Source organism: Bubalus bubalis, chromosome 22, assembly GCF_019923935.1.
Source record: "Bubalus bubalis isolate 160015118507 breed Murrah chromosome 22, NDDB_SH_1, whole genome shotgun sequence".
NCBI classification, from domain to species: Eukaryota; Metazoa; Chordata; class Mammalia; order Artiodactyla; family Bovidae; genus Bubalus; species Bubalus bubalis.
This window is the reverse complement of record NC_059178.1, coordinates 15,932,606-15,946,379: the sequence shown is the minus strand read 5'-3', so window position 1 is coordinate 15,946,379 and position 13,774 is coordinate 15,932,606. Positions and strand designations below refer to the sequence as shown.

Here is a 13,774-nt window from a genome sequence, read left to right as displayed (position 1 = left end):
CTGACAGCCTTTATCAATTTAGAGTAGCCAATTTCACATGCTGAACAGTCACACACTGGTCACACCGGTGACCACACAGGACAGCGCAGGACTATAGTCCCACGAAGGCACATGTATTTGACTGTTATTCACGGCTGTGTCCCAACGTTAGAACAGTTCCTGGCAAGTAATAGACATTCAGTAAATATCTAGTGAGTGGATAAGCCAAGTTTAAAGTCAAATGCAATTGGCCAATCAAATGCATGTGGCCAGACAGCAAAGAGCTGTCGCTGGCTGTCTCCATCCTCAAAACCGCTGGGGCAGAGCTGTGAAGGAGATAAAGTCAGGCTTTCTTTCCCAGCCTTGCCACCTCACTTGGCATCTCAATGATTTTTCCATTCATTCTGGACAGACAGAAAGTCTTGCAGGTTCATCCACACCGAACAGTAAGGCTTAATGTGCAACCCTCTTGGGAATGTTTGCATCTTAAAAGTGGGAGTGAGTGATGCTTAATTCAAAGCAATGACTCCCTCCTGGAGAATTGTTGGCTCCAGTGGGAATGCTATTACTGACATTCCTTGAGTGTCCCTGGTGTCCTGGAGTTCACCCCAGGAGCCAGGAGGCCACTAGAGACCATGTTGGGGCCTGATGGGGACAGAGAGGACTTTGAAGACATAGGTTTTCCTTGAGCTTGTTCTCTGCACCAGGCTGGTGGAGGGTGAGCGCCTGTCCTCTGTAAGGCACCTTCTCAGGTGGGGTCTATGGTCACCCTGCCAGGTGGCCAGGTGAGGCCCTGCACGCTCGTTTTGCTGATCAGAATCTCAGTGCAGAGCTAAGAAGTGGAGTGACTCAGTCCGGTGCACAGTCTTGGCCTCTGGGGGCTCTTGGTCCAGCTGGGGTGACTTGATCAAAGGGACATTGGCCGGAGATGATAACTATGAAGGATACCTGGTGATGAGCAGCTAGACATGGGCACAGCTGGACATGGCCTGCCTAGGGGGGACCCATCGTGCTGGTGGAGGAAGGAGCCATGGCAGGCCAAGCCAGGGGCCCCAGGGGGCCTACAGAGTCCCTGAGGTGACCCGAGACAGGCCTTTGCTGGTTGAGGCATCACCTGCTGGTTTTGAGACAGTGAGAGCACCGTCTCCCTTCCACCCTCCTCTCTCTTCCCTCTCCCTTCAGATGTCCCCTTCCTCTTTCCTCCTACAGCCAGTCTCCTGCCTTCCCTTCTCAGCTCTTGTGGATTTTAACCAACGCCCTCCCTCCCTCCTTCCTCTCTTTCTTTACTCGCCTCCCCTCCCCCAACCCCAGCCCCCTACACACACATCCCAGGGTGCCAGACCAACGTGCCCATGGGTAGAACCAGTTGGGAGTGTAATTTAATTGCTTCTGACTCCCTTGGAATTTAATTTCAGGGTGAGACTGGGCTCTCCCCACCTTTCCCGTGCCAAGACTCACTGGCTGCTCTCTGAAATTCCATCATTAGGACTTCATGATATGATCTTGCTGAAACATAACCACTCCTGAGAAAAGCCACCATTGCAAGTCCATCATTGCCCGTCACAGTGAGTGGGCCCTGAGAGGCAGTCTGGGAACAGGGCAGAGGTGGTGCAGGGGAACACAAAGTCAGAAGGAACAGGATTCTCCCGGGGGAAAAAGGAGGCCAAGGAATGAAGTTAATCTCAGTCCTGCCCGAAGTATTCATAGGGCCAGGCCTTTATGTGGGTGTCACATGGAAGGTCCATCTAGTCAAGGCTATGGTTTTTCCAGTAGTCACGTATGGATGTGAGAGTTGGACTATAAAGAAAGCTGAGCACCAAAGAATTGATGCTTTTGAACTGTGGTGTTGGAGAAGACTCTTGAGAGTCCCTTGGACTGCAAGGAGATTGAACCAGTCCATCCTAAAGGAAATCAGTCCTGAATATTCATTGGAAGGACTGATGCTGAAGCTGAAAGTCTAATACTTTGGCCATCTGATGCCAAGAGCTGACTCATTTGAAAAGACCCTGACACTGGGAAAGGTTGAACGTGGGAGGAGAAGGGGATGACGGAGGATAAGGTGGTTGGATGGCATCACTGATTCAATGGACTTGAGTTTGAGTTAACTCTGGGAGTTGGTGATGGACAGGAAGGCCTAGTGTGCTGCAGTCCATGGGGTCACAAAGAGTTGGACATTACTGAGCGACTGAAGTGAAGTGAACTGAACTGAACGTGTATTCTGCAGATCTCAAGAGAGTCCCAGGTGAAGCGGCTTTCTGAACTTGCTGTGTTTTGGGCACCAGGAAATGCTCATGTGAGGTGGGCCCAGAAGCTGCCCTGGTACTCCTTGAAAGTTCTTGGGGCTTGGATTTTTTTTTTTTAATTTACTTGCATCTTTATCAAGAATATTAGACAAGTATGGCCTAGAAGGAACTATATATGGTTTATAAGAAAGTTAACCAATGTCATCAACAGTGTAGACCCCTCCTTTCTTGGCCAGGGATGGCAGGAGGCTTTCTGTTCTAGGTCTGAAACTGTATCTTCTTCTGGGTTAGTTGGTTGTGATTCACACTGACCACCGGGTGTGCTGGGCCACCTCAGTCCATGGTGACTGGTAACTGGGTCCCTAGACTCATTGAAAGAATTCCCAATCCTCCTGTCTGCAGCATCTCCCAGATCAGTCTTTCTATTGTTACATCTTACCTCCTTGAGTTGCATTTATTCCTCTGCCACCATGGAAAACTCCCAAGCACTGAATTGCTGGGAGGTGGCTGTTTTGCACACTTCCCAAGGTTTTTAGCAAGATGTTATTGCCTACATGTTCATTTTTCTCCCTCCCTTCCTTCCTTTTTTTCTTCTGTGAATTCTTACTACATGTCAAGGTCTGTGCCATGCACTAGGAATACGGGTGCATGAAATAGAGCTTGGTCCTTTCCCCAGGAAGTGAGGTCTCCTAACCATAGGTAGCCTCTACAAAATGCCCTTTTATGACTCTGGTGGGAATATTTTTATAGTGTTCATGGGCGTTAGACAAAAAAAAAAAAAAGGCATCTTCCGGGATGGATGATGCCTGGAGAACTGTCTTCTGTAATTGCATCCTGTCTCTAGCCGACCTTGCACTCCTGGGCTCCCTTCCCTTACTCCTGGTCTGTGACCGCAACTGGAGCACAGATCCTTTGCTGTTTCCCGGAAGTTTGCTGTTTAATTATCTCATGCCCATGGGCAAGCAGGTTTCCTTAGGATGGAAAGTTCCCTCCCACCAGTGCTTCGAGAGCCAGGAATTCAGTTCCTCGGAAGAAGCTGAGCTTTTCATTAGAGATCAAAGCCTGGCCCTGGGGAAGCATTCACAAAGTTGCTCTTGGCGGTAAAGAATCCCTCTGGGCATATCATTTCCTTTCTAAGCCTTGTTTGTTCCCGTTGGTCAAAAAACCAAACTATGCCGAGGAAGGAAAGCAGACCAAGAAGCTGAGCCGGGGTATATTCTTTGGATCAAGCAACTAGATCAAAAGAGGTTAATTCAGTTTACCTGGAGTAAGTAAGGAGGCCAGGAAGAACAGCCTAGGAAGCTGTTCTGGGCAGATGATCCATATTCTTCATCTCTGATTTCTCTGAAGTAGTTGTCTCACGAGGTATACCCCAACCTCCTGGTCCTGCCATTCAGACATCCCACAATTTGCACCCTCCTCCATCTGTCCAGTATCATCTCCCCAAGCATCCTGCATCTGAGAGGATCACAAAGGATGCACTACCTAGCAACGTGAAACTTGAACATGTCCCAGGATGGAGAAGTCAGTGGGGGCCATTGGGAGGCTCAGAAGATGCAGGAAACCAAAGTTCTGAGCTGTATCAGTGCAGAGGGAGGGGAGGCTCCTGGGACTGTGTTGAGTAGAGGAAGGAGTCTGTCTTTGGTTGCCTGCCGAGGCTTGCTCCTCCTCCTTGCGCCTGCAGGTCTGGGCCCTGAGGACTCAGGTGTGCTCTCTGCTTGTTGCCGTGTTCCTTCCTCTTTCCCCCCTCACCCAGAACAGGCTTTCTGTGCCTCCAAAGACCCAATTTGGCCTACCTGTGCTCAGGCAGGGGGTAGATGCTGCAATGAGTTTGCATCATCTCCTAGTGAGCACAGAAGGGGCCCTGGAGGTGATCCAGGGCCATCTCCCTCTCCAGTGTTCACACTCCTCTGCCAGGCAGCTGCCCAGCTTCTGCATGGACATGCCCAGTGATGAGGAACTTTGGAGGACAAGTGAATTCTAAGAAGTGTCTTCCTAACCTTGACCCAAATCCACCAAAAAGTGTGATTCCCTTTGCCTGAGTGTTCCCTGACCCAGGGTCGCCTCTGCACCGCTCATGCCTGGATTCCTCAGCTGTTCCTCCTTTTGGGCAACTCAAGTCCCCTCCCAGCCCTGGTCTCCTCATCAGACTTCAGTTTAGGTGTCCGTACTAATACAAGGTCCTCATAATTGGTGCCAGGACCCTAGAATTTCCCCCATTCCTCTTTATCAGTTAAAACTGTGAGTTGTAGGGCCAAAGCTTTACATGGGAGGATTCCCAGGGACCCTGCTAAAGCAGCAGTTGCCTTCTGCCAGGAGGACCCAATGGGCTGCAAAGACCTTGGCCTACTCCAAAAAGCTGGGCCTTGTTCTTAGGCCAGGGAAGAGGCCTGGGGCTGCTGGCCAAGGTGAACTGACTGGGCCTAAGCAATGTCAGCCACCACAGCCACTCCTCAGCATCTGTCACAGCAGAGATTCAGACTGCTCTCACGGGCACCAGCTGCTGGTCCTTGTCACCTCCCAGTTACTCCCTTCGGAAGGAAAGGCTTCCTCCTGGGGGAGGCTTAGGATGGGGATGGGGAGGGGCGGGGAGACCACCAGGGCCTGGGCACTGCGGCTCCTGGGCACTGCGTATGGACTGGTGTGGGCACATGAGGAGCTGGTACTGGGTGGGGGGACTCTGAAGTGCAGCACAGGGTGGAACACACCACACGGGGACTCAGAGGCCTGGACTCCAGTCCCAACTCGGCCATAACTACCTGAAAGCACTTGGAAAAGCCGTCCCCCTTTTCCAGCCTTCTCGAGATCCTCATCTTGTAGAACAAAGGCTGTGTGGTCTCTGAGCCTCATTTAACTCAAATATTCGAGGATTCCCTGCAGTTGTGTATTTCCTTGTGTGTGTGCACACGTGCACACACGCATGTGTGTGTTATTTGCTCAGTTGTCTCTTTGCTACCCCGTGGACTGTAGCACGCGAGGCTCCTCTGTCCATGGGATTTCCCAGGCAAGAATACTGGAGTGGGTTGCCATGCCTCCTCCAGGGGATCTTCCCAATTCAGGGATCAAACCTGGGTCTCCTGCATTGCAGGCAGATTCTTTACTATCTGAGCCACCACGGAAGCCCTTGTATTTCCTTACTAGCTAATAAACTAATAGTCAACTTTTCTAAGATAATGAAAGTCTTTCTCTTCTTTCTTTCCTTCTCTTCTTCCCACTTCCATTCTTTTCTTTCCCTTTCTCTCATTTTCTCTCCCTTCCCTCTTGTAAGTTTCCTAAATCCTTCTAAGAACAAAGGACACTTACTGTATGGTATTTGTCCTGAAATACTCACTTTACAGCCGATTATTAGAGATAAAATTTGTGCAGAAATGAAACACAAAGTGTGAAAGCCAATGCCACAAACCCAACAGGAGGTTCTATCCCAGAGTTAGCATTTGCCTTGGGTGTTTAATGCTGACAGAATGCAGACAGTCTTGGGAGGTAGGGTATGGGGTCAGGGGTCAGGCAAGTCCTCTGGGGGTCTGGGAGAGGTAAGAGAGAAGGTCACGGGGAGCAGAGAGAGAGAGAGAGAGAGAGAAAGAGAAAGGCTAGAAAGGGTGTTTGCAAGGGATGGATTGCTCAAAACTGGCTTTAGAATGACACAGCAGCCACTGGAAGATGGATTTTGAAAGTGAGCGCTGGTTGACTATTGCCTCTCACCACTTCAAGCTCACTTCCGGTGCCGGACATGGCACAGAACACACAGGCTTTTCCCAGCAGGAGGTGGGACGGCAGACCTTGTGAACTGAGTGTTGTAACTGCCCCGGGGTCCCCCACGAGCCAGAGAGAGGCTGAGCCAGAAGATGCCTGCCATGCCCCCACCCCACAGCTGAGAAACATTAGCAAGCGTGTAGGATGGGGTGTCATCATTGTGGGTCACAGTCTGAGGCCCGGAGAGGTGGACTGTCCCTGCAGGTCTGACAGTGAGGGGAGGCACCCTGGCCCTACGACTGAGCCCTTCCACGGGGTAACTCTGCCTGGCTCTGAAAGCCTCTTCGGTACCAGCGGCCTTCCGGCTGCTTTCAAAAGACCGATTTTCTTTGCTACTTGAGAGCTTGGCTTTTCAGAGAGGAGCAGACTCTGGCTCCAGACCTGGCTTCAAGAAGTGCTCAGCAGAGACAAGGGGGAGCCTCCCGGGCCTGCTGGCCAGCTGGTCTCCATCCCTCCATCCCAGGGTCTGTGGGAGGGGGCCTCTTTGACCCTCCCCTCCCCTCCGACTCTTCTGTGGGCGCTGCCTTCCTGTGCTGCCTCCACTTCCGAGGGAGAGAGAGGCAGGCCAGTGACCCGAGGACAACAGGAACCTGGGGCCCGAGAACTGGCCTGGGGAGGGGGGATGCCAGCTTCCCTGGAGACCCAGGAGGGTTTGGTTCCATCCTTTTCTCCCAGGGTCCTGCACCCATCCACGAGAGAAGTGGGGGACGTTTGGCCTGGCTGGCCGGGAGCCTGGCCTCGTCCCCGAGGTCCCCGCCGGCAGGAGGTGGTTATCCCCGGAGCCGTGGGGTGGGCAGTGGGCCCCTCTGGTGGCTGTCTCCACATTGCCTGCTCCTTCCCTTCCTTCTTGGTCTGAGGATTTGAAGACAGTGCCCCTCAGCTCTGGGGTCTGGAGGCTGAAAGCCCCTTTTCCTTGAGGAGATCAAGCTGGTGCAGGTGAGAATTCAGCTAGAACATCCCTCCAGCACAGGACGCTCTCTGCTCTGGAGAAGCCCGGCTGGCCACACTGCTCTGCTGTCTCCACCACCGTCCCTGGCTTCCTGACTTCTCAGCCTGGCTCCTCTTAGGTCCCAATCAGCCTCCTCTGCCCCCTTGCCCCTGTTCCATTGTCCTCAGGAAACCGGGCCTGGCCCAGAGGATGCTCTGGGTGTCGGGCCTTGTTTCTGCCCTGCTCTCCTCGGAAGGGCCTCTCACTTTATCAAGCCTCCTGGTTCCCGGGCTCCACCCCTCCTCCCCATTGACAGCTGCCTTTCAGTAAAGGCCTCAGTTCAAGTCTCTGCTCTGTCACTTACCAAATGAGTGTAAGTGAACCTTCCAGAGATGCGAGAGCTCCGTCACTGTCTTCTCCACCCACCTGGCCCACAGCCCGTGGCCCCAACATCCTCCGCTTCTCCTTCACCTTCCCCTCCCCATGGGGCTTGTCCTCTGATCCATGCACTCTCCAGCTGCCAGCCTTTTTGGCTCCCCGCCCACGAGGCATGGATCAAACACCAGCTCTTGTGGGGTGCCTGTACGTGCCAGGTGGCCACTGGGCAAGGCCTGCATGGTGGCCTGCCCCATCCCAGCCTTGCCCTGGGGAACACCCCTGCTTGAAGGTGCTCCCAGCTAGCTCTCAGAGGGACCCGAGAGCACCAGTTTCCAGAATTCTAAGATGCACACATTTCTTTTCACATTTCTGAAACTACTGTGTGTCTTATACTTTGCTGTGTTCCTTTAATGTGGTACTTAAAAAAAAATGTAACCCCTCTTTTTTCCCCGACTCCCTAATCATGTTATTTCGTTCACGATGAATCTTCCAACTGCTGTCATTTCAGCCCTGGGGAAATAAGATAAATGGACAGTATAGTCAAGGACATCTGGAGATTATTTCTTTAACCCAAAGGAGTAACTCTAATGGGAAAAATTGCAGGTTGTCTATTGATGGGGGCATTGTGGGATGTAAGTGTTATTCAGATGTCACTGATCGTTGGCTTGCCAGGGGCCCAAATTGTGTACCCTAAGAACTTCACTCCTCTGCTCTTAGAGCCCACATACAGCAGCTGCTATTTGCTGCTTTCATAGATGGTACAGGACACAGGCTGGGGAGAGGCCGGGGCCCCAGAATGGGTGTCTCCTGCCTTTAACTACTTTCTGAGTAGGGCGGCTGTGACTGAGAGCCCTCTGGGGATGGAGGTGAAAGGGGAGAGGGGCACAGAGTCCCAGAACAGAGGTCAAAGGACTTGTGCATGTAGAAATTGCCTGAAACAATCTGGGACCTATAGATACTTTGGTTCACTTATGCTGTCCACCCAGGAGAGAGGGCAGCCGTGTTCACTGCCCAGCACATCGGAAACCTCTCCAGGCTGGGGTGGTGGCCTGTCTTCTTCCTAAGGGGCCTCCACAGGAATCTGAAAAGCTCCCCACCTCACAGGGTGGGCACCCTCATGGCAGGAGGGGACTGTGGGAGGAAGGCAGCTGCTGTTCCCCATGATGGGAGAGACTCCACCAGTGCCTGAGGTGGAGGATGCCAGCCTACTCAGCCTGACCAGCCCCCGGGTGCTGCAGCTTTAAGACCGAGAGCTCACCCCAGCCCTATTGGCCACCTTCCTTCCCTCTCAATTTCATATCAGTTTGCCTTCAACTGGCCTCAGCACAGCATCCCTCCAGCAGTCAGTCAACCAGCTATTCACTGAGCACCAGCTCCAGGGAGGCGTGTTGGGATCCAGAAACAGCGAGACACGAAGCTCGGCCAGCTGGGGGTGGCAGGCATGAAGTCACAGCCCAAGGTAGCTACTGCCAGGTGCCAAGGGAGTGGTAGCGACAGGGCCTTCTATAGGAACACGGAGGAGGAAGGTGTCCCCGGGGGCTGGTGGGCACTAGAGGCATTTTCTGAGTTGTCATGATATGACCTTTAAAGGTGGGGAAGGCAGCCACCAGTGTGAGCAGTGGCCCCGGAGTGGGAATGTGGATGTCTGGAGATTCGAGTGGTCCAGTGTGGATGATGGTGGAGGGTTTGGTGGGGGTGGTGGGGATCAGGAGGATGGAGCTGGACAATCAGGTTAAGGTGTGTGAATCTCACCAGCAAGCCAGGGGGGCCACTGGCAGACATGTTAGCAAACTTGGCTAAAATGCTTTGCTCTGTGTGTGGAGCTGGTCTTTTTCCTTTAGAGCTGCATTGTCCAACATGGAAGCTGCTAACTGCAAGCAGTCAAGATATACTGTGCTAGGTGTACACTGGATTTTGAAGACTTAGTATGAAAAAAAATGTAAAATATCCCAATACTTAAAAAAAAAATTTCATTTATTTATTTAGGCTGTGCTGGGTCTTCACTGCAATGTGCGGAGAGCACATGGGCTTCAGAAGTTGGGAAGCACAGGCTTAGTTGCCCTGCATGTGCAATCTTCCCGGACCAGGGTTCGAACCCATGTCTCCTGCATTTGCAGGTAGATTCTTAACCACTGGGCCACCAGGAAAGTCCCTCAATAAATTTTTATATTGAGTATATGTTGCAATAATAACATTTTGGATATACTGAGTTATACAACATACATTATTAAAATTGCATTCACCTGTCTCTTTTGACTTCTTTAAAGGTGGATACTAGAAAGTCTACGGTTACATATATGGCTCACATTGTAACTGAACAGACAGTGGTGGATTGGAGTCTTCACAATATTCTTTGCTTTTGTCACCCCATTCCTTCCCTCTGCAGTTGTGGCTGTCTTTCACTTCGTTAGCTTCGACAGCTCTCCATTCCTCTCTTGCCCTCTTTCCTTCGGTCGCGTGGGCCTTCTCCTCCATTTTTTACAGTTGTGTTGATGATAGATGGTGGTGAGGGAGAAGAAGGAAGCCAGAGCCAGCTTGCTCAGGCCACAGCCCTGGACTCCTGGAAGCCAGAATTCACCAGGCAGGGAGGCCTACTGATCTGTAATGCTTGTGGGAATTAAGCTTCCAGATAATTCTTTTCTGGCTTACTTGCAGTGAGCCAGAAATACATTTTAGTTCCCTTTTGTTTTAAAAATATTCATTAAAATTTTTTTTAAAAAAACCTATCAGTGACATGCATGTCATTTACAAAGACAATAACTCCAGTACAAGATACATTTAGTAAAACAGGGATTGTCTGCCCTTCACCCTCCCCACCCCAGCCCCACCACTGGAAGCTCAACACTCCCAGATCTTCTTTAAGTATTTACTTCCTGAAATACATAAATTACCAAGTAAATTCCTAAATAAATTCTTATAAATATAAATTCTAAATAAATTCTTCTAAATAAATTCTAAATAAATGCTATTTGTTGATTTTTCAATTTTGACATTGTCCATTTTCTTCTCCTTATGGAATAAATGTCCTTTTCTGTTCTAAAATAGTTTATTAATGCTTATTGCATTATTAATATATAGAGATTGTTCACTGCTGAACCAAGTAGTACATAATAATTACACTTTCTGAACAATATTTTCCCTTCCCAGAGGTAATAATTGTCTGCTTTCTATGACAGTTTTATAAATTCTTACCAAATGCTCTATAAAATTGGAAAATTTCTTCAAGTATTATTTTATTGTGGCCAAATCTAATGGTAATCCTATATTTTTTTACTTACCCCCAAGATACCTTCAGTGCACCCTCCCTCCTGCCCCCCTTGAAATGGTTCCGGGAGTGTCTGTACAGCTGTGTGCTTGGGAAACACCCTCTCTTCCAGGTGTCACCCCCTATTTCTTTTCTCCTTTCTCTTGGCTTGCATCAGTACCTCTTTGAGAAAGGGTGCAGAGAAGTTTAATTTTTTTTGCATGTTTGAAAACAGTCTTGTTCTAGTCTCATGCCTGATTAAGTTCAGCTGGACACAGAACTCTAGATTGAAAATCTCCCCCTCCCGCATCTCTGCAGTACCTTGAAGGCAGTTGCTCCGCTGTTTTCAAGCTTCCGACACTGCTGTTGAAAAACCTGGTGCTGTCCTGCTTCCTGACCTTCAAATGGGACTGGTGTGCCTTCTCTCTGGAAGGTGTGAATCATCTCTTTGCCCCCAGTGCTTGGGGGTTTCCCTGTGAGATGTCTCACTGTGACCTTCTCCCTATCCCCACCCCATTTTGCTGGGCACTCAGAGGGCCTTTTCTATCTAGAAGCGGACCTTCAGTTCTGGGAAATTTTTTAAATACTTTTTTCCAGAATTTTCTCCATTTTTTTCTCTTCCTAGAAAAACTGTGGGCTCTTTTGACTGAACCCTTCAACTTTGGCATCTTTCTCCTCATCTTGTTTTCTTGTTTTACTTCCTGGGAAATTATCCAGTGTCATCTTCCAACCCTTCTGCCAAATTTCAGAGTTCACCTCTTATAATTTTTAAATTCCAAGCGCTCTTTTGTCTCCTCATTGCTCCTTTTAAAGGAGCTTACAGTTGTTTCATGGACCCAATATCTTATTTTTTCTGAGGATATTAATTTAAATGTTTTGAAGTTTATTGGTCTTTTTTTTCTTTCTTTTTTGGATCCCTGCATTACTTCTGTTTCTCTGAGTTTTTTTCTTTTCTTTTTTTTAAATTTAGTATATTCTCTCTCTCTTTTCACTTTTCCTCAAGAGACTAGCCATCCTTGGCTGTCTGTTCACATTGAAGAGTAGGTCACCAAAACTTCCAGAAGCTCTGTGTCTATGCGTGGACCTTTCAACTTGTGGCTTTATTATGCAGTGGCCGGTTGAGGAGTCTACCAGTTTACTGGGTACTCCCAACCAGAAGGATCTGTCGAGCTCTTCCTGGGATCAGTTTCCAGCCTGGAGCTGTCGGGTGTGGGGGAGAGTGGAGGGGCACATGAGGGCAGCATCCACCGAACCAAGTGCCAGAAGGGAACAGAGGTTTCCAAAGTTCCGTGTGTAGACTTTCACTTTACCCCCCTGTTGGAGCGCAGTGCTGCATCCCGGTCCTCCACTATTGTGGCCTTTCTGGCTCAGTTTCCCTGCAAAATGCCAGGGCGAGGGAGGAACAGTCACTGCGCTGGAAAGGGCAGAACTGCTCCTCATACAGGTTGGCAACCAGCCTCCCCATTCTCAGCACCACCATCTCTCCCACCTTCCCAAGGAGTCACCACCTCCAACTCCACACCATTCCATGTGTGTGGCAAGATCTATCCATTTCTCACTGACTGCACCTTCATTGTGTGTGTGTTTAGCTGCTCAGTCGTGTCCAAGTCTTTGTGACCCCACAGACTATCTGCCAGGCTTCTCTGCCCATGGGATTCTCCAGGCAAGAATACTGAGTGGACTGCCCTTTCCTTCTCCAGAGGATCATCCAGACCCAGGGATCGAACCCTGTTCTCCTGCATTGCAGGCAGATTCTTTACCCTTTGAGCTACAGGGAAGTCCACACCTTCATTGGGGACTTTGTTTCCAATTTCTCAGCTCTGCTAATTCCTCCAACTGCTTTCTGTCTTCCAAAAATCTGTTGACATTCGTTTCCTGCTGATGTCGCGCCTCCTGTTCTCCCTGTCCTTGTCTGTTTATTTTCTCTTTATTCCTTTGCTCTCATTTCAGTGGGGTTTGAGAAGGAACAGATATGTGTTGAACCTGCCACATTTAACAGGAAGCCTCTTTAAAGCTTCCTGAGGCGTCAAGTCTATTTCCTTCCTTATTAAAGGACTCCAGCACTGAGAGCTGGATCTCTGCTTATGGAGAAGTTGCAAGACTTTCCCATCATCAAGGTCAATTTTATTTAGAAGGTGGTGGAGACCAGATTAAATGAAGCATGAGCCTGGCTTATTGCTGGAAATTTTTGCTTTTAAAGAAATTATTATATTACAACAAATTAATTATACTTTAAAATTTTGTGTGATTAGTTTTTTTCTTAAAATTGCATGGAAAACAACTTGTTTTCTCAGAAATTTGGGCTCTCTGCAGGCTGGGTCCTGGCCAGCCAAGGCTTCAGACCTTGACTAGGCTGGACTATATTTTCTCGTGTGTGTGTGTTGGTTGCTCAGTTGTGTCCTACTCTTTGCAACCCCATGGACTGTAGTCCACCGGGCTCCTCTGCCCGTGGGACTTCTCAGGCAAGAATACTGGAGTGGGTATCCATTTCCTTCTTGAGGGGATCTTCCCAACCCAGGGACCAAACTTGGGTCTCCTGCATTGCAGGCTGTTTCTCTAGGCATCTATTTAAAAGGTAGTAGGATCAATAAAGTTGCCTGGGAGAAATTCAAGAAAGCCAAACTGTCTCCTGGGACCTTAAAATTCCTTTAACTAGTGTGTTAATTTAAAAGAGAATGCTTAGCTATTTATTAAACAAAATACGCCTCCTCCCTCCAACATCTTCTGCACTGAGCCTTTACCAGGCAGCACTGATGATCATTTGTATATAAAAATAATGACACTGTTGGGTTCTAAAGAAGGTTTTGAGTTTCAGGGGCTGCAGGTTGCGGTAGGGGGAGATGAGACCCGTGGGGGAGGGTAGCAGGGCTAGTCCTCATGGGGTCTTTGTCATTGCTTCTCCAGGTGCCCCCTTTCAAAGGTCTCAGCTTCCTCACGCTACCTCCTGCCGCCACTTCCACCTGGGCCCCCCGCAACCGCAGCAGCTCGCTCCCGACTTCCCCCTGGCTCACCCCGTGCAGTCGCAGCCGGGCCTCAGCGCCCACATGGCCCCGGCCCACCAGCACAGCGGCGCCCTGCACCAGTCGCTGACCCCGCTGCCCACCCTGCAGTTCCAGGACGTCACAGGTCCCTCCTTCCTACCTCAGGCCCTGCACCAGCAATACCTCCTGCAGCAGCAGCTCCTGGAAGCCCAGCACCGCCGGCTCGTCTCGCACCCCAGGTGTGTGCGCCACGTGGGCGAGGAGGGGCGGG

The 13,774-nt window shown here is 50.0% G+C and overlaps 1 protein-coding gene across 1 annotated transcript in view; it reads left to right on the top strand.

Annotated features, from left to right (window-relative positions):
* The window catches only part of RNF165 (ring finger protein 165), a 112,504-nt gene that overhangs the window by 80,590 nt on the left and 18,140 nt on the right, over positions 1 to 13,774 (top strand). Inside the window, exon 2 of the mRNA XM_025273241.2 lies at positions 13,427 to 13,742. Within this exon, the coding sequence (XP_025129026.1) occupies positions 13,427 to 13,742 (316 nt within the window). The remainder of the gene's footprint in view (positions 1 to 13,426; positions 13,743 to 13,774) is intronic.